We start from the raw sequence: 25920 nt of genomic DNA on the forward strand, positions 1-25920 counted from the left end.
CTCTGTCCCATGTGGTGAAGGAAGAGGTCTCTGTGGCTGGAGCAAAGACAAGACTGTTTGCAGAGGTAGGCAAGGCCCCGATTATGCCAAACTCTGGGGATCATCACAAGGACTCTGGGTTTTATTCTCAGAGCAATGGGAGACCACTGAGGAGTTACTTGTAAGCAATGTGCTTCGCTAACGTAAGACGATAATGCTAGGAGAAACCGTGTGCACGCGTGTGTGTGGCTGGCCGGGGCGGGGGGTGGCGGGGGCAGTATATGGCAACTGTGTGTTCTGTCCGCTCAATGTTTCTGAAAAAATCGACCACTGTTCTAAGAAACAAAGCCTGTATAAAAGCTAGGAAACTGGTGATCTGGGCTGTGTGAGTTTCTTGTGGTAATGTCTCTAGATCAGGTGCAGGCACGGCAGAAGGAGTATTTGGCTTTAACTTCAGTATTTGGTAGGATTTTGCCAAAAACAAAAATGTGAAGGGCCAGAGGCAAAAGGTGGTTGAGTTTGTTTCCAAGGTGTGTGAATACTAAAGGACCACAGTATCTAAGCCGGGTAATGAGGAATAGGGAGATGGCGGAGGACGAACCCCCAGAAAGGGATGGGGGTGGTGGCCTTGGTTAGGGAATGGTGGGTTGAACAGCATGTCAGGGGCAGGAAGGTGGGGGCAGGGGGGCAGGTGCCTGGCGAATTCTGTAGGCCCCAGCTGAGAGTAAACCTGCCTATTTGTAGTTGTCTGAGAATACAGGCTTCGTGGAACCAGAGCAAAAGGAGCATGTAGACGTTAAAGCACCAAGCTTGTGTTTCCCCAAGGCTATCAAAAATGTCCATATTCTATTAGGAAACTAACTTCAGGCCCTCTCAGGGCATAGGGAGTATGGAATCTTGCTCCCTCCATGTTTGTACACGGGTGTCCCACGTTGGCCATTAACTTAGGTGCCTGACCCTTGATATCATTTTCTAGATACGTAGAGAAATCTGTCCTTCTAAAAACGTGTTTTTAATTCCTACCTTCTCAAGTTTTCAGGTTATGGGTAAAGAGCCCATAGGCCCACTGTGCTCTTCTCTCCTTTAGTACAACAAGAGACATCACGTCAAGCAGATGTTCCAAACTGGCGGGACACAACACAAGCTTGTGTTTCCCAGGACATGCTTCCTTTGGCCTTTAGACTGCTTTTTTAAAAATCGGATGAGTAGTCAGTATTAAAATCTGGATTTCTGGTTTCTCGTGAAAAATCGCAAACTCTGACAATAATGGATAGGGCCGCCTCCTTGGCTTACATCATCCTGAGTCTCATGTAAATGCCCCTCCCTGGAGTCGTGCTCTGGTGCGGGGTCTGCCTACCTGTTTACTTGAGACAGATGTCCAGTGCCAGGATCTTTTCCTTGGCCGGCTTTCTGTTGTCGCCTGCTTGGTTCCTGCAGGCCTTTGGGTTTGCCACCCCACTAAGTCTGGGAGCTCCGTGCTGGTGTGCTGGCTCCCACACTGGGACCCCAAGCAGACTTTCTGGCCTAGAAGTGAGATTGCTAGGCCCTGTCTCCTTCGCTCTGTCCTCTCTCTCCAGACCTGGACACTGGGCCCCCGGAGGCACTGAGACAATGCTGAGGACAGTAGTGAGCCCATGCTAACGAGCCATGTCAAGGGGTTAGCACTGTGCCTGACACATTGTCCATGTTCAAGAAAGAGTAGCTGCTACGATTACCATTGCGACTGCTATTTGATAAGAGAACAGGAGGGCACAGGTGAGGGAGCCCAGGCCTGGAAAGGAGAAGGCACACCCCCACTTTGAATAAGTAGGAAGGACCAAGTCTCCAGCCCCTTGGAGCCGTGTCCTGCCTCCCCTACCCAGGCACAGAAACGGAAAAGTTTTCTGGCTGGTGGGGTCCCCAGAGGACAGGGTCTGTTTCCAGGGGTGTGGCTCCCTCAGTGTGGGGGGAGTCTCCCCAAGGTGCTAAGAGAGAACATTACCAAGCGGAAGGTCCGCAGCACTGACAGGCTTCCCTTCTTGGCCGCACCCAGCTCTATCAGGCTCACGGTGACGATGATGCAGTCAAAGATGTTCCATCTCTTCTGGAAGTAATAGTAGGGGTCGAAGGCAATGATTTTGAAGACCATTTCAGCAGTAAAAAACACAGTAAAGACCTGTGGTTGGAAACAAGGATCCATCTTACCAGGGTCTGTGGGGTCAGGGGGTAAGGACAAATAGGGCAACAGGGAAATGTCTAGTTTAAAAATAAAATAGCAAATCCTTTTACTTTGTTTGTATTCAGTTTCTCTGTAGTCTGCGGGTTCTTGAAGGACTGGGGATGGGAACACTCAGTGTGGTAGCACAGAGTAACCTCTGGACCAGTGCTCAGGATGTGCATTAGAACCCACGCTTCAGTGTTTCCATACGTATGGTCGTAGGGGTGGATAATCGTTGGGATAATAATTATTATATGATTATCTAAATGAGAAGTCAATCTGGTTCAGTTGTTCAAAAGCTTGGATTGTGGGCCAACATAGACCTAGATAAAAGTTCAACTCAAGGATGCCTGGGTGGCTCAGTCGGTTAAGCATCCAACTTCAGCTCAGGTCATGATCTCACGGTTCATGGGTTCGAGCCCCGCTTTAGGCTCTGAGCTGTCAGCCCAGACAAAATGTGGAGCCTGCTTCAGATTTTGTGTCTCCCTCTCTCTCTGCCCCTCCCTGGCTCGCACTCTGTCTGTCTGTCTCTCTCTCTCTCTCAAAAGTAAATAAACATTAAAAAAAAAAGTTCAATTTGGCCATGTCCTAGTTTATAAAAGCTTGCACAAGTAATGCGTCCTCTCTCTACCTCAATTTACTTATCTGTATAATGGGCATAAAATGAGATAATGCATACACAGTTCTTAGCAAAGGTCTTGGCCAATATAGCTCATTAATAAATAATAGCTATTAAACTAGAAGAAGAAGAAGAAGAAGAAGAAGAAGAAGAAGAAGAAGAAGAAGAAGTAGTTATCTCTAATTTCAGCTCTGAGTGTCTTTAGTTGTCGTAAACAGGGGAGGATTCTGACATTGAAAGAGGTCAGGCCCAGGCTCCGGTCACAGGACAAGCAACAGGGAAGGGAGAAAAGTAAGGTAGATGGGTCAGGTGCGGTTCTCTCATTTGCTCTCAGCAAAGCCTTTCACCAGCCTGGGAAACAGGTGCTGTCATCCCCTCTACATACAAGGAAAGGCTGGGAGTTTAAGTGACCTGCCTAATGCCACAGATTGCAACTGTACAAATTCAAAGAGCATGCACTGAGTGCCCTGTGTAGGCAAGTGAGGCGCGGTAGGGGTGAGGCTGAGGTCCTGTGTCCTACAGAGACCTGGGTCCTGGGTTAATTGGCCCCACTGTTACCGCCTGTGCCATATGGGGCAGGACACTTAACCTCTCTTAGTCTCAGTGCCCTCTTTGGGGCTGTGAGGGTGGTGAGAGCCTCATAGCATTGTTGTGTCTTAGAGATAACTCTTACAAGGTACCGAACTCTGCCTGCCTGTCTTGCTTTCTCTTTAAAACATGGCACTCTGCTCTGGCCCAGCAGTAAAGGCCTTTTTTCTTTCTTGTCTCAACTTCTCTTGCTATAAAATGAGGGTGGGGGCTCAGAGGTCTCTTCTGTAAGACCCTCTGTGGTCTGTGCTGACTTCTTGGAAATACGGCCTTCCTTCTCTTTCCACTTCCCCTCTTCATATCAACTTGGAATAGAATGTGGGCTCTCAGCCCAAGTGTTGCCAAAACGTAAGGCATGCTGGAGCCACAGTGTCCCAGAACCTGCTGGAGTCCTTATCGCTCCCCCGGATTCGGGGGGAAGGGCGGGTTTCTAGGGAAGAGTAGTCCCATTGCCCCCGAGACCCCTCCTTCCACTTGTCTGCAGCCTCCAAGGAGTCAGAAGAGCTGGACGGTCCTGGTAGACCCAGAAGGCCATCTCTAGTGGGGTGGACACTACAGTGGACTTGGAGGCAGGACCCTGACCTTCCCAGCTTCTGCTTATCATGTAACAAAGTCTAGCATGCATTTTATCTTGTTACAAGAAAGTAATACTAAAAAAAAAAAAATAGAGGACAATTTAAAGTAGTGTCCTGTCTAAGCCAGATACAAAAGAAAAGTTCTGACTCCCTGGTGCTTTTGTTACAACAGCAACCACATTTCCAGGTTCCCGCCCGTTCACTGCCTTCCCGACTCCTCTCCGACTGTCTGCCCTTAAATGACATCACTGAAAAACTACCTCCACTGTGATTTACAGTCATAAAAGCAATAAAACTAGGAGGAAACCTTGCAAGTCCATAGACTGTCTTAAGACGGGCAAGTGACATTTATCCTAGTTTCAAGGTAGAGGCAGCCGAGATCCAGAGAATTCAAGAGCCTGGCCTAAGATCTGAAAAGAGGGAGCCAGCTGCCCCTTGGGCAGGACTCTCTAGGTCCATTTCCCTGTGCTGGTTGGTCCCAGGGCAATTCCCACCAGCTCAGCCTGGCCCTCCAGGCTTGATTTCCTGCCCTCAGTGTGAGCACATCTCCAGCACTGCCCCTCTGTTAGTTGGATCAACACTCCAATGAATGAGGGTATGCGGCCACCCCACCCAAAGTCCCCTGCCATGACAGCTGGGCGAAGGCTGCCCGTCACTCACAATGTTGCCTATCTGGAGCATGGCTTCGAAGGCGGGGCTCATGCGGTGATGCTCCATGGCCATGAAGACTGTGTTCACCACGATGCACAAGGTGATGGTGAGCTCCGCAAAGGGGTCTGTCACTATCCCAAAGAGAAGTGTCTTGAGCTTCACCCATGTGGGGCAACATTCCCAGATCAGATACTTCTTAGCCAAGCTGGTCAAGCAGGGTGGGCACCTCCGTTCAGACTCCTCGAATTCTGTATCACAGGAGTGGTCAATGACAGTTGTCAGCCATGTGTCTCCTCAGACTCCCATCCCCTGGCCATCCCCTAGGTTTAGTCATTACCAATAACTGCCACTTGCAATCTCCAACCCAGCACCTTGCGCTGATGACCATTTCCTACTTTCTGAGCTCCTTCAGTCCAGCAAGTGCAGTCTAATATCTGTCCCCATTCAGTGTCCCAAAGCATGGACTTTTTAACTGCCCATCACCTACGTCATGCTCCTGGTTCTTAATTCACCTGGCTTAGATTTCATGTCCACTCCTCTATATACTCCTTTGCAGACACCCTCAGTTCCTTTGCCCTTCTCCCCTCCTCGCTTCCCCTCAACAGGCAGACTTCTCTCCACCTGCACCCAACCAGGTGAACCTGGTTAGAAAAACTACACAGCCGTGCTGACTGGTCCCACTGTCAGAAATTCTGCCATGTTTCTCATTTCAGTCCACTCCTTCAGTCTTCCAGACCAGCATTTCTCACTTTCCCCTCTCTCCTCCCACCGCCCCCACATCTAGTCCTCACTTTCTGCTGACCAGCTCCCTTTGACTTACCTCAGAATAAAGAATCACTCACAAAAGAACGTCCTCTTCTTCCTCCAAGGAATCTATAAGTCCCCCCGCCCCCGCCATGTTCTGCACCCCGTCCCGCCCCCAGCACGTGAGCTCACTCTACTCCTACCTGCGCACCTGATCAAGGCTTGTGTCATCCCCTCTCTCCCCTCTCTGGACTGTTCCCATCAGCACGTGAGCATGCTTTAAGCGTAGGTCCACTTTTCAAAAGATCTCCCTGGACCACATGTTATCCTTCATTTACTGTCCCCTCAACAGCAAAATTCCTTGTAAGAGTTTTCTACACTTAATTTTCTCTGTTTTCCCACTTCCTGTTCCCTCCTTGACCCCTGGAATCAGGCTTCTACCCCTTCCCCATTTAAGTGACCATTTCCCAATTATCCCCTTCCTCTGCCTCTCATAGCATCTGACAGAAGTTATAACACGGTCCTTGAAATCCCTTGTCTGGCTTCCAGGACATCATTATCTCTTGGTTTTTCTCCCATATCAGTGACTGCTTCTTCTCAATTTCAGGTGCTCTCTTTCCTCTTCTTCCCTCTGAATGTTGGAGATCTCAAGCATTCTCTCCTTGATATTTCTTTTTTTCCCTCTCTAGGTAATCTCATTGAGCCCCATGGCCCTAAAAAACCATCATCATGCTATCTCCCCCCAGATTATATGTTGAGTTACTGATTTTTTTTCCCCCTAAGCACCAGGCTCCTCTCTAGCTGCTTCCATTAAATCTCCATGTAGATGTGCAACTGGGGCCACCTCTACAGAAGGCAACTGCATAGCTTTAGATCTATCTATAAATGTACCTGTAAGTAATGCACTCTACAGATACACCAGCCCACATGGCAAGGAAAGATGATGTCCATTATTTATAATAGTAATAACGATAATGATAATAATAGTAATAGTAACAACAGAAACAATTGATAAAGTCCATTATGAAAAATGATGAGGCAGATTTATTTATGATGATGTAAAAAAAAACCTTACATATATGTGACGTGTGCATGAGTATAAATGCATAGAATATGGTGTGAAGGATATAAGAGAAACTGGGGGAGTGCACTGAAATACTGGAATACTGGGGAGCAGGAAGGATCTTCAGTGGGAAAGAAGTTTTCATTGTATGTGTATTTGGAGTACTTGAATTTTTTTGCTATATACATTTTTTCAAAAGAAATGAATTCATAGAAATAAATGTATCCTCCCAAATTTTGCTGTTTTATTTTCACATAGGTGGATAAGAAATTTATATGTAGTCACATTTATCCACGTTGTTCTTTATGTTTCCTTACTCGTGTGCCTTGCACATAAGCCATTCTCATCGCAAGATGTGAAAAATGCCTCTTCACATTTCTTTCTGGTTCTTTTGTAGTTTCACCTCTCCCTTAAAATTTTGGTGCATTTGGAGTTTATTTTGAATAAGGAGTAAGATACTGAGCCAGTTTATTTTTCCCAACCTCTTGTTATTTATATCAACACTGTTTATTGCAAAATATCTCATTTTCCAAAGGATTTGAAATTTCATTTTGATAAGTTATTTCCACATATCCATATATTTTCATATGCACATGTCCATTTCTCTTCCATAGATCAGGCTATTTATTTTCAATATCACACTGTTGTAATGACTTATAACCTTGTAAGCCTTTAAAATCTTCAAAACATTTTGTCAAATAAAGTAAAAAAAATAACTGAGAAAAATAATTGTGGCTCATGTCGCAGACAAAATGCTCATTTCATTAATATGTAAGAACTCTTAAAAATCAATGAGGAAAAGATCAACCTAGCAGAAAAATGATTAGGCAGTTTCTAAAGAGAAAATTCAAATGGTTTATAAATATTCAAAAAGATGTCCAGTAATACTCAAAATGAGAGAAATGCAAGACGAAGCTATACTAAGACATTATTTCATGGATCAGATTTGCAAAGATAAAGACAGTTTGATAATTGCGTTTGGGAGGATGTGGGTTGAAAGGCAGTTATCATCCATTGCTTGGGTGGGTGAGGGTTGATACATTTATGCAGAGTATCCATTGTCCGTCAAAACTGAAAATGCCTATCCCCTGTGACAAAGCGATTTCACTTCAAGGCATTTAACCTATATAGTACGTGTAGAAAGTGATGTAGTGACTGCAGAATTTACTTCCCATCAAGAAGGGAACGATTAACCAAATTACGGTACCATCTATGCAATGTAATACTAACAGTTACCAGAAAGTGTAAGGGTACTATGTAGGATGGTTTTCAAAATATATTCACTGAAAAAAATTATGGCACAGAATAGCATATGTGATATGCTACCATTTGCAAGGGAGAAAAAAAAAAGACTATATATTTTTGATTGAACATACTAAATTATTTTGGGGAGGAAACACAAAACAATTGGTTTGGACATTGTTTCTGGAGAAGAGAGTTGGGTGGACAGAAGAATATTCCCCCTTTTTTTAATGTGCCCTTTAGTATCTTTTAAATCCTATATAACATATTGCTTACTCAAACAAAAGCATTCTAAATAAAAATTTGATAAAGAGATTTTATTTAGAGCAACGGAGTAAGGAATATGCTCCCCTTCTACTTCCAGAAATCAACAAAAGCATCAAGGAGACTGAGAAATAGAAATGCAAATTCTTAGCAATGATTTTTTGGATTTGATACCAAAAGCAAAGTCAACAAAAGCAAAAATAAACACATGGAATACATCAACCTAAAAAGCTTCTGCACAGCAAAGGAAACCACCAACAAAAGGAAAGGGCAACTTATTGAATGAGAGAATATTTGCAAATCACATATCTGATAAGGAGTTAATATCCAAAATGTGTAAATAACGCCTACAAATTGGTAGCAAAAAACCAAATAACCTGATTTTAAAATGGGCAGAGGAACTGAGGAGACATTTTTCTAAAGAAGATGTGGAAATGGCTTACAGGTACATGAAAAGATGCTCACATCACGAATCATCAGGGAAATGCAATTAAAAATACAGTGACGTATTCTCACACCTGTTAGAATGGCTATCATCAAAGACAGGAGATAATATGTGCTGGCAAGGATATGGAGAAAAGGGAATCCTGTGCACTGCTGGTGGGGATGTAAATTGGTGCAGGCACTCTGGGAAACAGTATGGAGATTCCTCAAAACATTTAAAATAGAACTACCATGTGACCCAACAATTCCACATCTGGGTATATATCCAAAGGAAATAAAATTACTATCTCAAAGAGACATCTGCACCCTGATGTTTATTGCTGCACTATTCACAATAGCCAAGATACAGAAACAATCTAAGTGTCCATCAGGAGATGAATGGATAAAGATGTGAAACACACCCACACCCCCACACCCCTATCCATGCATTAAAATATTATTCAGTCATGAGAAAGAAGGAAATCTTGGTGTCTGCCCTCAATCTTGAGGGCATTATGCCAAGTGAAATTAAGTCAGACAGAGAAAGATAAATACTGATACTATATAGTATCATGTACCTATGTGGAATCTTCCAAAAAAAGATGAATGTGTGAGTTGTGAGGGGTGTGGTCATTAACTAGTTAGCGAAATCCTTTCACAATGTATACATGTATCAAATCTTCACAATGTGCACTTTAAATATCTTACAATTTTGTCAATTATATCTAAAAAACTGAAAAACATCTTCACAGATTAAAAAAAAAAAAAAAAGAATGTGCCGTCCTTCGACTTCCAGAAACCACCAAAGGCATCAAGGAAACTCAGAAATATACATGCAAACTCTATTTTTGATGAAAGTCAAAAACATCTGTAAACTCAAATCATAAGTTGTGTGCAAAGGCTTTCAAATACTGCACAGGTCAGTCAGGGTACAGGAGAGTGCTCCGAAAGGGCACTTTAAATGACAGATACGTAAACTGGCACAGCATGGTTTTCTAACGCAGTTGGAATACCTTGGGCAGTGGGGGGGGGGGGGGTGCAAAATCAATCATTTCTAGCTGAAACAAAAGCAGGCGCTTCCCCGGACCTTTTTTGGCACTAAGAAGCGCGGGCAGCAGTGTTGCAGGAGGAATCCTGAGGATGCGCCATTATGGCAGGAAGCCCCTGTCTGTGAGGTGGCACAGGAAAACCCTCAGCCTTGTAAATAGCCTGAACATTGCTGACCTTGATTATCTGGGGGGATACAGAGTCTCAGAGAATCATGCACTTGCAAGCTTGGGACATGATCACAGACAGCTCTTTGCCCTAAAAGAACCTCCTGCAGAAACCTAATCCAGAAAGAACCTCCTCCTTTCCTTCTGTTACAGTTAAAGAGATGTCCCTCCTCCCGTTAAGAGTCTCCACTCCTGCATCCTCTCCTGCCACGTCAGGAATTGATGGAATGTTCTCTTTCCTTTATCTTCATTCTTTCCTATTATTATGGATCCTCCCCATTAGCATGTAAATATGCTTACTTGCATTTATTTATTTATTTATTTATTTATTTATTCATTCATTCATTCATTTATTTATTCATTCATCCATCCATCCATCCATCCATCCATTCATTCATTCATTCATTTATTCATTCAGGTCAAGATGAACTTTATTATTATTTTTTTTGTCTTTTTAAATGTAACATTGCCAAATTGGCTTACATACAACAGCCAGCACTCATCCCAACAAGTGCCCGTCACCCACTCTCCCCCCTCCCCCACCCCCATCCACCCTCAGTTTGTTCTCTGCATTTAAGAGTCTCTTATGGTTTGCCTCCCTCCCTCTCTGTTTGTAACTATTTTTCCCCTTCCCTTCTCCATGGTCTTCTGCTAAGTTTCTCAAGATCCACTTATGAGTGAAAACATATGATATCTGTCCTTCTCTGACTTATTTCACTCAGCATAGTCCCTTCCAGTTCCATCCACGTTGCTGCAAATATGCTTTTTAAAAACGCCACACAAGAAGCAAAAAAAAATCTTCCTTCAAAGCTACCTACACGCTGGTGTCATTTTCTATCTCTTCCCCTTCACAGGCAAACTTTTGAAAAATGTGTCTGTATACAATGTGTCCTTCTCCAGCACTGCACCCCTGTTCTTCAGCCTCCTCCCCTACCCTGCCAATCCTCTTTTGCTCAGATCACCAAACATATCCATGTGACTAAAGCCCTGGATTCTTTCTGGGCTTGATCTTACTTGGTCTTTGTGTGGCATTGTCCCTTTTGACCTTTGTATTCTTCCCGAAGACCCTTGGGTCTGTGTTGGGCTCTTCTGGGTCTTCTCCTACTTCCGGGCACTCCTTCTCAGCCTCCTCTGCTGGCTCTGTCTCTTCTGCTCAATGACCAAACGTTACAGGGTCTTGAGAGCTCTGCCCCAGACCTTCTCCTCTTACTCAATTCCCTGTGTCATCTAATCCATTCGCACCATTCCAAAATTACTATCTACATTCAAACAGCTTTAAAATCTGTATCTCTAGGCCACCCTCATCTTCTAAGTTCTAGACCCATTTATTATAATTCTGACGTCCTACTGGACATTCCCACCTGGATATCCCAAGGGCATCTGAAACCCACTATATCCCAGCCTCACTGATGATCTTTCCTCTCATCTTTCCCCAGTGAACCCCTCTAACACGTTCCTTTATGAGTATCCCTTCAGTCGCTTATGCCACAACCGTGCAAACCACCAAGTCCTGGATCCTACAGCTCTTAGCTCTTAAATCCTCCCTTTTCCTATCACCCCCACTGCCACCACCCGGAGTCCAGGCCCTGCCATCTCTCAGCTGGTTTCCTCCCCACTGGTTTCCTTGCCAACACTCTTCCCCTCTTAATTCCATTCTCTACACGTATTCAGAGTAACCTTTATAAAATGCAAATGTAGCTCCCTTGCCTCCAGTCCTTTAATGGCACCTCACTGCTTTTAGGATGAAGTCCAAAATCCTTAATTTGGTGTAGGAAATTCTGCGGGTCTGGCCCCAGTCCATCTCGCTAGCCTTATTTTGAGCCCCTCTCTTCCTCGCTCTCTGTGTTCCTGCCACATCAGGCCTTTTCATTTCTTCAGATATTATGCTGTCTTCTGCTTCGGAGATTTTGCCGTCCTTTCCGCTTGGAATACTCCCCTAACCCCAGGCTAAACTTACCGTATTTCCTTTAGCATCCTACACTTCCCCTTCAAGACACTCAGCAGCCTGGTAAGAATTTGTTCCACGTCCCTCTCTCCCACTCAGCACGAGGGCAGAGACTGTGTTGTGCTCACACTGTGCTCCTGCTTCTGGTCTTCTGGTCTGGACACCTGTCAAGTGCTTGCTGGTGTGTCAAACAAAGATGGTTCACGTGCCCTGAGCTCAGGGAACTGCCAAGTTCTTACTGGCTTGGGTCAAACTTCCCCGGGCACGATCACTCCCAAAGAGGTGGCTCCTGTGTACCTCGTCACAACCCTTGACAGTCCCATGCATCCCTCCTGTATTCCGTGAGCGTAGTGGTTATAATGTCAGACCAGAGAAGATCACAGGTCATCTGCCCTATGCTCAAACAACCTTGACCTCTTTGCCCTAACCTAAGGTTGTCTGTACCCAGATTCTCTTAAAGATGTCCGTGTGTCTCCTGCTTTTCCTAGTCTATTCTCACAGCACCTTTCTTGAGGGGAAGTGCGTCCTACCTCAGGATATCTGACCATTCCTTATCCTCTTCCTGTGTATCAGTTCAGGTCATTGCAATGAGCACCACACCCAAACGTCACTCTCATCCACCAACAACTGTTTGTTGAATGCCTACTATATGCCACACACTGTCCTTTCAGGTACTGGAAATCTAGCTGTGAGCAAAACAGACACATCTCTGCCCTTATTTACAACCGAGCAAATAAGAATGGCCAACGTCTGGGGCACCTGGGTGGCTGAGTCAGTTAAGCGTCTGACCCTTGATTTCAGCTCAGGTCATGATCTTATGATTTGTGAGACTGAGCTGAAAGCGCGGGGCCTGCTTGGGATTCTTTCTCTTCCTCTCACTCTCTGCCACCCACCCACCCACCCCACCCCCCTGCCCAATAAATAAATAAATATTAGAAAAGAAAAAGAATAGCCAACATCTGCTGAATATTTACCAAGTGCCAGTCATGGATCTAAGCACTTTACTTATGCTAACCCACTTAATCCTCTCAAAACCCTAGAAGATAAACACATATTCACTCTTTTACAGGTTAGGCACCAGAAGCACAGAGAAGTTAACGGAGCTCCAAAGTTGCACAGCTTACCCAACGTGGCAGAGCCAAGATGCAAACCCAGGCAGTCAGGCTCCAGGGTCTGTGTTCTTAACTCTTATCCTCTGTTGCTTCTCATTGATTCAGAGATCTCTTTTGTTCTTACCTGAATCGGGATGTGTTTAGAACATTCATTTTGTTCGTTCCTGTCTCATTCCTGCCAACTACACTGCATTTGCCCTTCACCTGTCATGGAACTCGGTCCTATAGGTTCTCATAAGACCGCTTCTCTTACTTCATTGAGATTTCTGGTCTCCCTAGAGAGAACGGCCTTCGACATCCCCCTTATCTGAAGCAGCCCCTCTGCAGTCCCTTATTCTCCATCTCCTACCTTACTTTCTTTTTTCTCCTACTGTTATCCCCACCTGAATCTCTGCTTGGGTTTATCTGTATACCCCGCCCCCCAGAATGTAGATTCCATGTGTGCAGGCTTCTATCTTGTTCACCACTGAATTCCCAGCACCGGAGTAATGCCAGACACATAGCAGGTGTTTGTCAAATGCTTGTTGAAGAGTAAACAAATGAAAGAAAAAAAAAAAAAAGAGGAGGAGGAAGCTTGATAATTCTGGAGAATAAATGAAAAAGCAAGCTGTTTGTTTTTAACATTAACTGTCTGATGGCTAAGAGCAAAAAGGAAAAAGAATCCAAGCAACCCACCTGGCCAACAAAAAGTCATGGGCATAGCATGGTTAGATTCTATGCAGCCATAACAAATGTTAGGCATACAGACATTATTACAATGGCAAATGATTTTTGATAAATAATATGAGAAAAATGTACACACTGTTGTTACTGAAATATGTATACATTTCACAAAGCACAAATTCATGCATGCAAGAAAAGTAACTTGAATTCATAATCGAATTCAATATATACCACAAGTCCTCAACCTGGGGATCTTGTTTTGGTTAATTCAGTGTCTGCTATTACATCACTATCTGAGGTTGCATCTGAGTTCTGGAGAGCTCAGGGTCGGAAGAGTGTTGGGCTGGTCCTTGGTCATTGCCAAGTATATTTTACTGGAGTCATTGTAGTTCCCATGTGGTCTCTGGTGGGAGAGCCACAGAGATGGCTGTTCTCTCTTTGCCTCTCACTCACCTTCCCTAACCCTCAAGTGGGGCAAGGTCATCACCTAGCTACTTTCCTGCTATGCAGGCCACGGGGCACTCTCAGAGGCTGCCTCAGGCCTTCTCTACCCAGGTAGGTCACCTGCTTCTCTACTGTATAGTTTCTGTACCATGCTGGGCATGTGAGTCTTTTTCTAAGACTTGCCACCTCTCACTTCCCCTAGAAAGTAAGGCATAGATTGGCTCTGTTTTCAAATCCCTCAAACATCTTTTTTTGTTTGTTTGTTTCGCCATGCCCTCCCCCACAGTTAGGATTCAGTCCAGGGCTGGGAGGGGAGCACACAGAGCCCTTTCTCAGGAACACACCAGCATCTAAGTTCCCCCTCCCTCCTTCAGCCCAGTACACGTTAAATTTGTCTAGGAGAGATACATGGCTGGACAAAAGTAAGGCCATATTTTCCATGCCCTGAGGCAAAATAAAGGCCGGATAAGAAGACAGGCCTTAATACAGGATACAATCATGCTCTTTGGGAACTTGTGTGTCAGGTGACCGTGACCCAGTGCTGTTGCCTTCTTCCAGCCCCTGGCTTGGTAGAAGCAACTGGAACTTAGACACATCCCTGAGGAGGCTGAGTGGGCTCCCATTTGATTGGTAGAGCCCTAAATTAACAAGAATTTAGTTAAATTGACTGATTAACTTACTTAAATTATCTTCCAATGCTCAGCATAATGTGGGCTTGAGACAGAAATTAAGTTATAACCATACGAGTTACAACCATGAAAAATGACAGGATAATTTCACCATACTTGAAAATTAAGGACTGTAAAATTTTTTGCATACCTGAGGTAGCTTGAAATTCTCTGGTTTCTGCCAGATCACCTTCTAAAATTTAGTTTTATGAATACATATGAGGCTGATGTTAATTTAAACAAGAGATGAATAGGGTGTTTCAAACTCATTGGATTCTATTGTTTTGGAAAAATTATCCACATTTAAAAAAACACATTGATAAAGGGTGATGGGACCAAGGGCATAAGAAAGAGGAGTATTTAGGATCCCAGGACACAGATGGGCGATATATTTGACACAGATTTGGGGCATCCCCTCTGCTGCTCAAATGCAGACTCATCACAGCACGGTTGATGGAAATTCCAATGAGCAGTACTTACCCTCAAGGACAGAGGTCATGATGCTGACAACACTCATTGCCCTTTGGGCTCGGAAAGGTTCATTCAGGTATTCTGCTGATAAGAAAGCCTTCTTCTGTCCTGCCTCAAATGCCTGCTGGGACACAAACAATCAGGATATTCCCCCAACCTGAAGTCATCAGTGGCAAAAATGGGTCACTCAGCCTCTTATTGGCCCGTCTCATGTGGTTGTGAGTTGCCTGGTGAAGCTATGTTCCTCTGTAGCTGTGCTTTCCCATTTGGGAAATGGGGCTGCTTCTTGAACTTGGGGTAAGAGCTTAGGCATGAGGACCAGGACATAGAGTTGGGGGTACAAGCAGAGTCTAGCTTTGTAGCTGACATTATAACCTGGGCTCACCTGAGGGTCTGCTAATTCCTGCCTGAGGACAGAGTCCTTGGGCAGCAGCGTGGGGATGGGGCTGCCTCAAGGGTCTCTGAGGTTTCTACTAAAGGGAAGGGACAGCTGCAGGAGCGGTGGGCCAGGAAGTCATTCCAAGACTTCGTCCGCGCTGGGCATATGGTGTTCAGACAGAATTCCTCTTCCAGGATGGGTTTTTTTTTTGACCTCCCTTCTGATAGGCCCCTTTCTCTCCCCAGCATATAACTCAGTTCCAGCTCCACACGGTCCTTTTCTTTCTGAGGGAATATTTGTGTGTCTTGATTCTCCAGTGTTAGTTGTTTGACACAGCCCTTTTGAACCTTCCCTCTTTGGGCCTTCCCGGGGAAGTTCCATCTGGGTTCTGTGCTCTAACTCTAGTCTGACACTACCCCAGATGTGGGGAGTCTGGGGCCCATAGAAGCCGATTCTGGCACTGCACAAACATTCAGAATCCAAATTCAGCAGGCATGAGCACATGCCATAGGTGAAGTTCATAGGTAGATAGTAAGTACTTTAACACATACAAAGAATGTTCAGAAAGTTTTCAACCATGAGGACTCAACAAGAGATGCTAGCATAGCTATTGTTATTTTCAGGCAAATGTGTATCAGTGCAGGCACTTTATGATTCCATTTAACCCTTCAGCTATTTAGAAACCTTTTTAACGGGGGACTTGGAGGCCTGAAGAATTTAAGGGGCTTGTTACAGGTGACTCAGTTGGTAAATGGCAAACCTGTGATTGAAACCCACGTCCATGTGACACAGAGGGCTTAAAGAGTTAATCTTACACTAGCTGAATAACTTAACTAAAATGAATCAAAGTCAGAATATCTAGGAAGGTGATAATCTAAGGAGAAATTCTTGAATGAGGTATTTTCTGGAGTGTTAAAGCAACTCCAAGAGAGGTCTGCAGGTTGGCTTTGACTTTTGGACTCTGTTGATGACTCTTTGTTGGCTCTTGGAGACCCACTCTCCACCTTCTCTACCCCGCTCTGTGCCTGGGGAAGGTGGTCTGTACTCTCTTGTTCTGGTCAGGCTTGGCCAATGGGAGGCTCAGACAGAAGATCAGAGTCTGGAAGGAGAGGGACTATCACCTGGCTTCTTCCCTACAGCGCTGTGACTGACCTCCCCCCTGGATCACAAGTTCTGTGGGACCACCCAGCTCTTGCTGGGTTCTGGTTCTGGTCCTTCCCCTCACCACTTCAGCCTAAGCATATAACAGCTTCCCACCATTGCTCATCTCTAAGTGCCTCACTGTCCCTTCTTAGTTCAAAGCCCAGTGCATACCTCTCCCCCAATTGCCCACTGGAGTGGTATCTGTTTCTTGCTGGGATCACATGGCATCCAATCAGAGATGGAGCTAAGGTAACCCTGTAGGACTTATCCAAGGCAGGAGAGCCATATCCTGGTTAGTCTACAAGTCTGTTTGAGAACTGCTCTGGGTCCCTGGCTAGCCAGAGAGGGCAGATGAAAAACACTGGAAGCATCATTACTGAAACTAAAGGGAGAGCTCAAATTAAATCACAGCTCTCAATCCAATGAGGAGTCCCTGGTTTTCCATTGCACTCTGCGATTATTCTATGAAGAGTGCTCACCAGTTAGTCACTGTTGCCTAATTTGTACATTTTGGCAACTTATTGCTTCTCTGAGTAAAGCAAGGGATACTTTGCTTCTGCTAATATCTATCCAGGGCACCTCCCAGGATTTCTCTGGGTCCCATGGGCCAAACCCAGCATAGTTTGCACAGAGCTACAAGCAGAAAGAGAAGAACCTTCCCTTTTTCTCATACTCATCCAGGAACCAGGCAGGCCTGTCTCTAAAGCAGTAATAGTGAGTGGAGACAGAGGAACACAGAAAAAAATAAAAGGATCAGCTGGAAAATAATTTGTATTATTGTACTGCAGAGGAAACCAGAAAACCAGTTTGACCTCAGGTAAATCCAGTATCTCTGACTCTCACCTGCCCTGTCTGTAAAATGGGGATAGAGGGGAAATGTTGGACACAATGTTGTCTAAAGGAGCCTTCCATGGGTGGCACTCAGTGTTTGTTGGCCCTCACCTGGAGGGCAGCTCAAGAGATCTGGAGCATTGACGAACTTACCGAGACTTCGATGCCTCCAGGAGCAAGCTCACCGGTGGGCAATGTGGAGTGTCCGTCTTCTCCAAGTCCTGAGCCAGGGTTGGAGGGCTGAGGCAGCGGACTCCTAGGGAGGGGGCCTTGCTGGCCGGCACCCCCACCCAGCAGCAAGGAGCCCCGACGGCTGTCACGGTCTCCAGGAAAGACTCCATCATCTGTGGCCCCATCAGGGAATGAGGCATCCAGGCAAGGGGCCCGGAAATGGAACACACTGCCGTGGCTAGCCCGGCGCCTCCCAGAGGTGAGACCTAGGAAAGACTGGGCATTGCCCCAAAGGACCAGGAAAAAAGGCAGACTGGAAGCTCATCCTGCAGGCATATCTGGAGCTCAACACTTCCTCCACCCATTCCTATTTCCCTGCCCTTATTCTCATGAACTTCCAGAAAAAAATTTAAGACATAGATCCAAGGGGTATTCTAGGTAAACATGGGAAGAGAACAGGAGAAAAGAATATTTTTGACATGGCCTGGGAAAAGGCCAAGAGTGATGACAGAGTGCTTAAGATCAGCAAGTAGGTCACGATGGCCAAGGATGTCAGAAGACAATCTTGTCACCCAGACGAGTCAGCTATTTACAGCCTTAGCCCATAGGACTGGACAAAACTGTCTTAAATTCCCTGCTCCACAAGTAAAGCTGTGACCTAAGGAGACTATTATGCACACCAGTATTGGAACAAGCTCCGTAAATGGTTTGTTGAATGAACAAGTGCACTTTATTGTCTGAAAATTAGGTTCTGCAATTCATTAGATCCAGCCTATACAAATGTGAGAGTTTGTGTGGTGCAGGAGGAGACAAGAGCTTTGTAATGTAATGAGCTTCCAAGATCCCTTGAGGCAAACTTTGAATAGTCAACAATGGGGAGATTGAAGGGAGAGTTGCAGCCTAATTTCCTGGAAGAATAATGCCATGCCTCCAAATCAATAAACATTTCCCATCAAAAATCTTCCACTGAGGGAATGGCGAGGCTTACAGTTGCCAGAGAAAAGGAGCTAATTCACAGGCCTAGAGCCCCTGGAGGGTGAGTATGCTGGGTTGGCCAGTGCCCATGACCACTGTGGGAGCCTGACCATAACAAGTTATCAGTTCTATTCTAAGCCATATGAACTATTTCTAGACATCTACACGGTGACTTGCTACCAAACTTTGTCATACTGCTGAATGTTCCCCCTTCCTTAATTCCTCTTATTTACTAAACTACTAAAGTTGGGACATTTTGTCAATTAGAGTCCTCCTTACTTATCCCCCTATCCCACAGAACTGAAGTTTCCTTTTTGGATTATTTGGAGCCCGACACTGTTCAGCAACTATCATTGCAATCCTGGTATCATAAACAGAGCATTCTTTGCCTAGAATATATGTCCAAGGATTATGAAACTCATAAAACCCCACGAATCCTTCCCACTTTTGAAGTAAAGGAGCAGAATTGGCAAATTCTTGTTAAAAATGGGATGGCTGAGTTATTTGCAGGGGGGCAGTAAGCAAACAAATGAAACAAACTAAGAAGAAAATTTTGGTCCCATGTTTGACAGGTGGTGCTTCCCTGGCCACCAACTAATATTTCAGAATTAACCTGTTTGACCAATGGTGGCCAATGACTTCTGAATCTAAGTACTAGACTTGACTTGTCTTAAAATGCATCATCCAAGCAGGCCAACTTGTGTCCTGGGGGTTCCCTGAAACCTCTGCTGTGTCTCTTGTTGTTTGCTACCCCTAACCTCTCACCCACTGCTGCTGTTTGGAAAATGACTTTATATAAACACTGCTGATGGTCTGTTTACCACAGGAACGCACCTGGGAAAAGAGGAAGGGGATGCCCTCTTGAATGAATTTCAATCCTTTAGTTAGCATTAAAGAGGTACCCAAAGGGTGCTTCCCTGCTTTGGCACATATACGTTCTATTTGAGGCCTGGAAAATACTCCTCCCCCCCGTCCCCTGCCGTCCTCAGTTATTAGAGGAACCCCTACTCACTATTTACTATTCATCTCAATGATCTCCTCCTCCGTGAAGTCTTTCTTGATACACCTCCACTCCCATAAGCGTGGATGCTTCCTCTTCTATTCCCAAAACACCATGTATGTTTCCCTAATATGGTATATAGCACACAGTTGTTTACATATCTGCCTCCTCCACCAAATGGAAGTCCTTGGGAAATGGACCATCAGTCATCTCTAGGTGCACATCATGCACCTAGTATTGTTGAATTAACAAGACACAGTTCCTCTTTTGCCCATTTGAAGGTAAACCTAGCTGGAGAGATGAGCACACATGTCCATCTGTTGTGTTTGTGTCCAATTATTGGACAGCCAGGTGCTAATTTATGTGAGGCTGACTGTATGAGGGGAGTTAAAGCCCGATTCGCAGTATCATCGACATTTCCATGGAGGCTATGATTCAGTCTGTCCTGTGACTGTCAGAGCCCTAGTGAAATCCCCTTTGAAATGTCTTCTGATTGGTACCCCGTGCATGCCAGGTGCTGCTCAAAACAGGCAGAACAAGGAAGGGAAGGGCACAGAATCTGATGAATGAGGAAGTGTGGATATCACTGAGGCCAGTGTGCATGTGAGTATATCTGTGTACATATATGCACACATAAGTCTGGGGATTATAGAGACAGTATTATAAAAAGTAGAATGTCCTTCAGATGAGCATATGAAAAGAGACTGAGAGGGAACTGAGGGACAGGAGGCCTGACAAATAGCCAGTTGATCCCCTCTTCCATACTATTAGTGTGGGAACTGCTCTTTCACAAAGGGATTATGATCTCTTAGGCGTCTGGAAAGGACGTGTTTGCCATACACAGGACTTCCAAGGGAGAGAGAGGTGATGGGAGGAAACTTGGTGAGGCTAGGGAATCTTGGAGTGGGATGCAGAAGATTTGGGTGGTGGACAGAATTGTTACAGGGTCTAGTGAGGTTCTGAAGTTATTCCGAGGCTGGACTGTATCTCAGAGATGGGGGCTGTAATCTTCTTTGCCAGCAACAGGTGAGAGTCTGGGTTGTGGGGGCTGAGGCAAAAAGTCAGAAAGAAGCTTGTAAATGATTTCAGCACCACAAACAGAATTGCAGATCAGAGCGTTAGAAGGAAGCTAACGCTTGCTGTCCACAGGTCCATGGACACCTCAAGGTCAGCATGTCCAATATGGGCTCACCACTTTCCCTACAAACCTGGTTTCTTCCTCCGGTGCTCCTCCCTTAGGATCACCACCCATCTGATTGCCCAATTCTGAAAACTGGGAGTCATTTTGGACTCCTCTCTCCTTTTTCCACATTCCACAGTCCCAGTCTCATTGTCCCCTACCCCCAGTAAAAGTCAGAATCCACCCCTTTTCCGTATCCACGATGCCCCTCTCTTAGTTTAGGCCACCGTGTGGTGGGGGGGTCGATGTGCTGTCTGGATTCCTAAAACATCCTCCCCATCTTGAGCCTCCTGCTGTCTGCCTGCTACAAACCTCTTCCCAATCCAACCTATTGTCCGTGGCGGCTGCCAAGGCGGGTAATCTTTAGAACACGAACTTGAGCTCCTTACCATCCTGCGTTGGTTGTAAGGATCAGATTGGGGTGATTTGCTGTCATCTGTGGAGCCCTCTGACACCCTCGGCTTCATCCTGGGCATTCTCTCACTGGCAGTTTTGGAGGCTAAAGGTGATCCATTGTGGGAATGGAGAGAAGCTGTGTCAATCCCCAGTGCTGCCAGCACCTGAAGAAAGAGAACAGCAGCTGCAGCCAACAATATGGGCTTGAGCTTTGCGTAAATGTGCCCCTCAGTCGTGGGATGTCACGGAGGTGAGGGCATCTAGGACAGAGAGGGTCAGGATTAGGACCTGGGTGGTGGTGGGATTGAGGCATGGCAGGAAGGGCCACCTCTGGGTCATCTCTTCCGTTTACACCGTGTAATGTGTCTGTTGATTCCCCGCCCAAATCCCTTTTACCAGGTCAGTACACTCATCTTCAGCAGCTTGAGTGTTAGCTGTTAATGGATCACAGCTACAGCATCCTGCAGAATATTTCCTCTCATTGTACATTTGGCTGGGGGTGGGCATAGGGGTGTAAAATGCCAGCCCCCTTGTCTCAAGAAAGGCTAACGTTGAGGTACTAGTCATGCCCCAGAACTCTGCGTGGGATCAGGCTGAAGGTGGTCTGTAGCTGAGGCCACTTTCTAGTTTAATTCATCTCCTGTCCTGCTTCCTTCTTTCTCCTTTTCCTGAGGGCACCCCTCAATAAATCACTTGCACAAGATCTTGATTCAAGTTCCCTTTTTGAGAAAACCTGACCTAAGATGGTGCTTGAGGTACAATAAATCGTTCTTACAGTTCCGTAGCATGACAGCCTTAATGTAAGTGGCTTCTCCAGACCTCTCCCCAAGAACGTTCAGCCTGCAGCAGATTTCACAAAGCATCCACCCCTCACAGACCTCCTGCTCCTTCCGGAGCATCTCGAGGGCCTCCTGGAACTTTTTCTCCTTGGCTTCAATTTCATCAATGGTGGCCTGGTTCTGCTCTTCATATGCCATGGTGACCACAGCCAAGATCAAGTTGACCAGGTAGAAAGACCCCAGAAAGATGACCAGCACGAAAAAGACCATATACATTTTCCCAGAAGCCCTCAGCGTCTGCAGATTCAAGAGAAAGAAGAGAGATCTGTATCCAGAGTACATGGGCCCCCGACATTGCCAGACTCTTCCAAGAAAAATGTAGGCATGCTTCTGACTCCCCGGCCTCCAACCAAGTCCGTAGGAGGGCATGCAGCTCAATACCTGCTGGTAGAGGCGTTCCCAGGAATCCTGTGTCATGAGGCGGAACAGTGACAGGAAAGCCCAAGCAAAGGAGTCGAAGCTGGTGTAGTTAAAATCTGGGTTGTCAGATGTTTTAAGACAGAAATAACCTTCAGGGCAATGGCTGCAGCAAGAATAGAGAAGGTCATCAATTGCACAGCCCCTCTGTTTACTGGGGGCAAGGCAGCCCTGGGCTGTAGGAAGACTATAGGGGTTGAAGTCAAAGATTGGAATTCAAGACTGGCCTCCCTCTGATCAGTTGGATGACCTTGATCTCCTTAAGGCTCAGTTTCTCTTGCACATTTAAATGGGGATGGTAATACTTTCACTTCAGAGTTTCATGCAGAGGGGTACGGCCAGGGAAGGTCAGCTGACTGCCTCGACATGATCCCGTAAGGTGGCTAACTCCCTGCAAGTTCATACCAGGGGAGGGAGAGTCAGTACAATAATGCAGACTTAAGACCTGAGCGTCTGGCATCACCTGCCAACCTGTCCGTCAAAGGACTCACACTGGGGAGTCAAGCTCACTCCCCAATTATACGTAATAATGAAAACGATACTTTCCACTTACTGAGCACTTACTATGTGCCCCTCTCTCTCCTAAGTGCATTACAAATGCTATAATTTAATTACCCTAACAATCCTTTCTTACAGATGTGGAAGCTGAGGTTCAGAAAAACGAAGTCAGCTGCCTGAAACCATACAGATGCCAGTGTATTTATTTAAAAGGAGGAGTATATCTGTCAAGTAGCCTATGAAGACTGACTGATGAAGAAAGGCCAACTTGAAGATAACCATGTGAGTACTGAGGGGGGCAGTGATGGACTGACTCTTTACTCTCTCATGATAAGGTAGTAAGTTGATGTAAAGAAGTCTGTCTAAGCTCAAGGCATGTGACGTGCTCTCACCCGCCCCAGTGGGATGACTCTGCTGAGAAAACAGTAATTCCTTGTTTGGAGTTTGGGATTCTATTGCTCCAGCATGCCTCCACCAACACCAGTCTCAGGGGCTGTCCTTATCCCAGACATCCATGCAAACACATAATCCTGGGACCCATACAGTTGATTAGGGTCCCAGCAACTTGACTATGATTAATCCCAACTCTATCTTCAATCTCGGTTGGAGATTTGCAAGTTCCTAGACTCTATAGGCCCACATTTAAAGACAGACAGTCTTTTGTTTTGCCCTGTGAGGAGCTAATCAACCTGTTATCTGTAGGTCTGCTTGTTAACTCCGAGGGTAGCCGTATGTCTATGTCTTCCATTAAACCCCACTACAGCTGTTACACATCAACAACGAATTGCTCTGAGAATTAAGTGAGCCCACAGTACAAAGGTTCTTGCATGGTGCCTTCAGCATCGTAAATATTGTATGTAAAATGAAGATGAAAATTCCTGTTATTTTTAACCTGCACTGACCAAAAGGATGGACTGGAAGAACATATGTGAAAGAATCCTGGGAATCATGAAGTGTTTCCTAGTACTTGGTCTCCACTTTGAGAACAGTGCCACTGGTCAGTGCGGGCCTTTGCTCGGGGCTCTGGCTTCTCTGTGGCCCAGCACAGGACATAGGTTCTGTCGTCACAGGATGCTGTTCAAGTCTCACTCCACCCATCATCCTGAACGGGCCTCTCTTGCCTTCTCAGCCCTATCCACCCCTTTATCTCCTGGCCAGGACCTGCCCAGCAGGACATCTGGCCTTTTTTGGAGCTGGGTTGGGGGGCTATGGATGAACCCCATAACTTTACCACAGTAGTTTGGGCTACTCTGGAGCCATCACCATGAGAAATGCCATTATTCAGACAAGAAAAGGAATTGAGGGGGTCTTCAGTTTAGATTTAAGCCAAAGGCAAATGATATCAGAACAACCCCATCCCTGAGCCAAAGAACCAAATGCCAAGTGCATTTGTGAAGAAAGAGGCCAAGGAGCTGACGTTGATCAAATTCTCCACCTCCATCCTTCAGCTCTATCTGAGATTGTTTTTCTAGTGAGCAGATCAAGGCAAAGCTCTATATAGGTCTCCCTCAGCTCCACATGGGCAATATGGAGTTGTTAGCCCTTCAGGGAGTGGGGTCATTTGGGCTCAGGGCTTTGGATCCCCAGCTGTGGAGATGGGAAAGATGAGCCTTGCTGATCTGTGGCCTGAACACTTTCTGCTCATGCCCGCTCCAGTGGTCAAAGCATCAGGCAAGCTTGAGGGGACCCCGTGCCCCTTGCTTTGTCTCACATTCTATTCTGCCACCTGGAATGGCCTCCATCCAAACCATCTCTTGTTCAACCAAGCTGGAGACACCCTGCCTGCCCTTCAATGCTCACCTCGACCACCACCTCTAGGAAATCTTCCCTGGCCTCCTGCCCTGCCTCCCACCATCACCTCACTGTGTTTCCCCGGCCCATGGAGTCTCTAGCACAGTACTGCTTCTTCACAGGGTAGCATCCTTATGTATATGCATCAGAGCTCACAAACTGGCAGCTTGCAGGCTGAATTTGGCTTGCAGAAATATTTTGTTTGGCCCACAATATGTAGACATTTTTTGGAATTGGTAGCCAATGTTTGTAGTTGGGAGATTTCACATAAAAATCTAAATTCCTTATCTCTCTTTTAAAAGTTAGAAGAGCTAGAAGCAATGAACGAACATTTCCACGTGGCAACCCAAAGCTGGACTGGGTGGTGGCTGGCCCTTTTGGATGGGGCACAAGCTGTCATCGCTCAGTTCCTACCCAGCCTAATCCTCTCATTTGTTATCATGTACCTGGCCTCTGTAAGAATTTGAAATGGCTAAGTGTGATACACAGGTTTCTTCCTCTGTCATGTGCGGATAATGAAACCCATGTGATGGAGTTGTGATGATTAAACGTAAAACATTTGACACAAAACATATTTAATGAGTATTAGTTTCTTCCTGGGGTAGATTACCAAAATGGCCATGATGATTTCCCTGCCCGTATCTGTATCTCTTTGCAATAGGATGCTGCAGCTCCTCTGATCAAGAGGTACAGTTTCTCCCCCCAGCGCTTGGATTTGCACTGGTCAGTGACTTGCTTTGGCCAATAGAATGCAGTAGAAGTGACACTGTGCCTCTTCTAAACCTAGGTCCCAAGAAACCTTGCATACTTCCCCTCTTTCTCTTGGCACTCTGCCTCTGCCATGAGAATAAGACCATGCTGGGGTATAAGACCACATGGAACAGAGAAGCCACCCCAGCTGAGACCAGCTAGATTTGCTGGCCCCCTGCTAATCTGTCCATTATTTGCAGATGTATGATTAAACTCAGTCAATGCCAAAACACCAGGCTGATCTCAGCTCAACATGCTGATGTGCAGAATCCTGAGCTGGTGTTTTAAGCCACAGAAATCTTGGGGCTATTTGTTACATGGCAAAAGCTAACTCATACACTCCCTCCCCCTGAGCCTGGGATGACAAAAGCCATGACTTATTTATTTCTACACCTTCCTTGGGATCTGAAGACCAGTCTCTGTCTAGAAAATGATGATGACAAGGAGAAAGGACTGCTGGGCATTGGTGCTTTGTCATGGGTTGGGCACTCACCCTGCATCAGATCCATTGCCGCACAGTAAGGGATCTGAAGTGCCTGGCTTATTGTAGTAGAAATCTGCAGAAGAAAGGAAGAAATGAAAGCCTTGCATATGCTTCTGAACCCTCTAGCTCAAGCCTTGTGTGGTAAAGGCAACACTTCTCAAATCTTCTGCCTGAGCAAGATGCATTCCCTTGGCTATGTGCTTT

General features: G+C 45.7%; 1 protein-coding gene across 1 annotated transcript in view; it reads right to left on the reverse strand.

Annotated features, from left to right (window-relative positions):
- SCN10A (sodium voltage-gated channel alpha subunit 10) overlaps positions 1–25920 on the reverse strand; it is a 94390-nt gene that overhangs the window by 39919 nt on the left and 28551 nt on the right. The window contains exons 7-14 of the mRNA XM_040479826.1: positions 25726–25789; positions 22158–22299; positions 21816–22013; positions 20931–21101; positions 17369–17662; positions 14872–14983; positions 4619–4857; positions 1961–2134 (exon numbers count right to left, since the gene is read on the reverse strand). Of these exons, the coding sequence (XP_040335760.1) occupies positions 1961–2134; positions 4619–4857; positions 14872–14983; positions 17369–17662; positions 20931–21101; positions 21816–22013; positions 22158–22299; positions 25726–25789 (1394 nt within the window). The remainder of the gene's footprint in view (positions 1–1960; positions 2135–4618; positions 4858–14871; positions 14984–17368; positions 17663–20930; positions 21102–21815; positions 22014–22157; positions 22300–25725; positions 25790–25920) is intronic.

The sequence above is a fragment of the Herpailurus yagouaroundi genome, unplaced genomic scaffold (genome assembly GCF_014898765.1).
Source record: "Herpailurus yagouaroundi ecotype Mexico unplaced genomic scaffold, PumYag 159, whole genome shotgun sequence".
Lineage (NCBI taxonomy): Eukaryota > Metazoa > Chordata > Mammalia > Carnivora > Felidae > Herpailurus > Herpailurus yagouaroundi.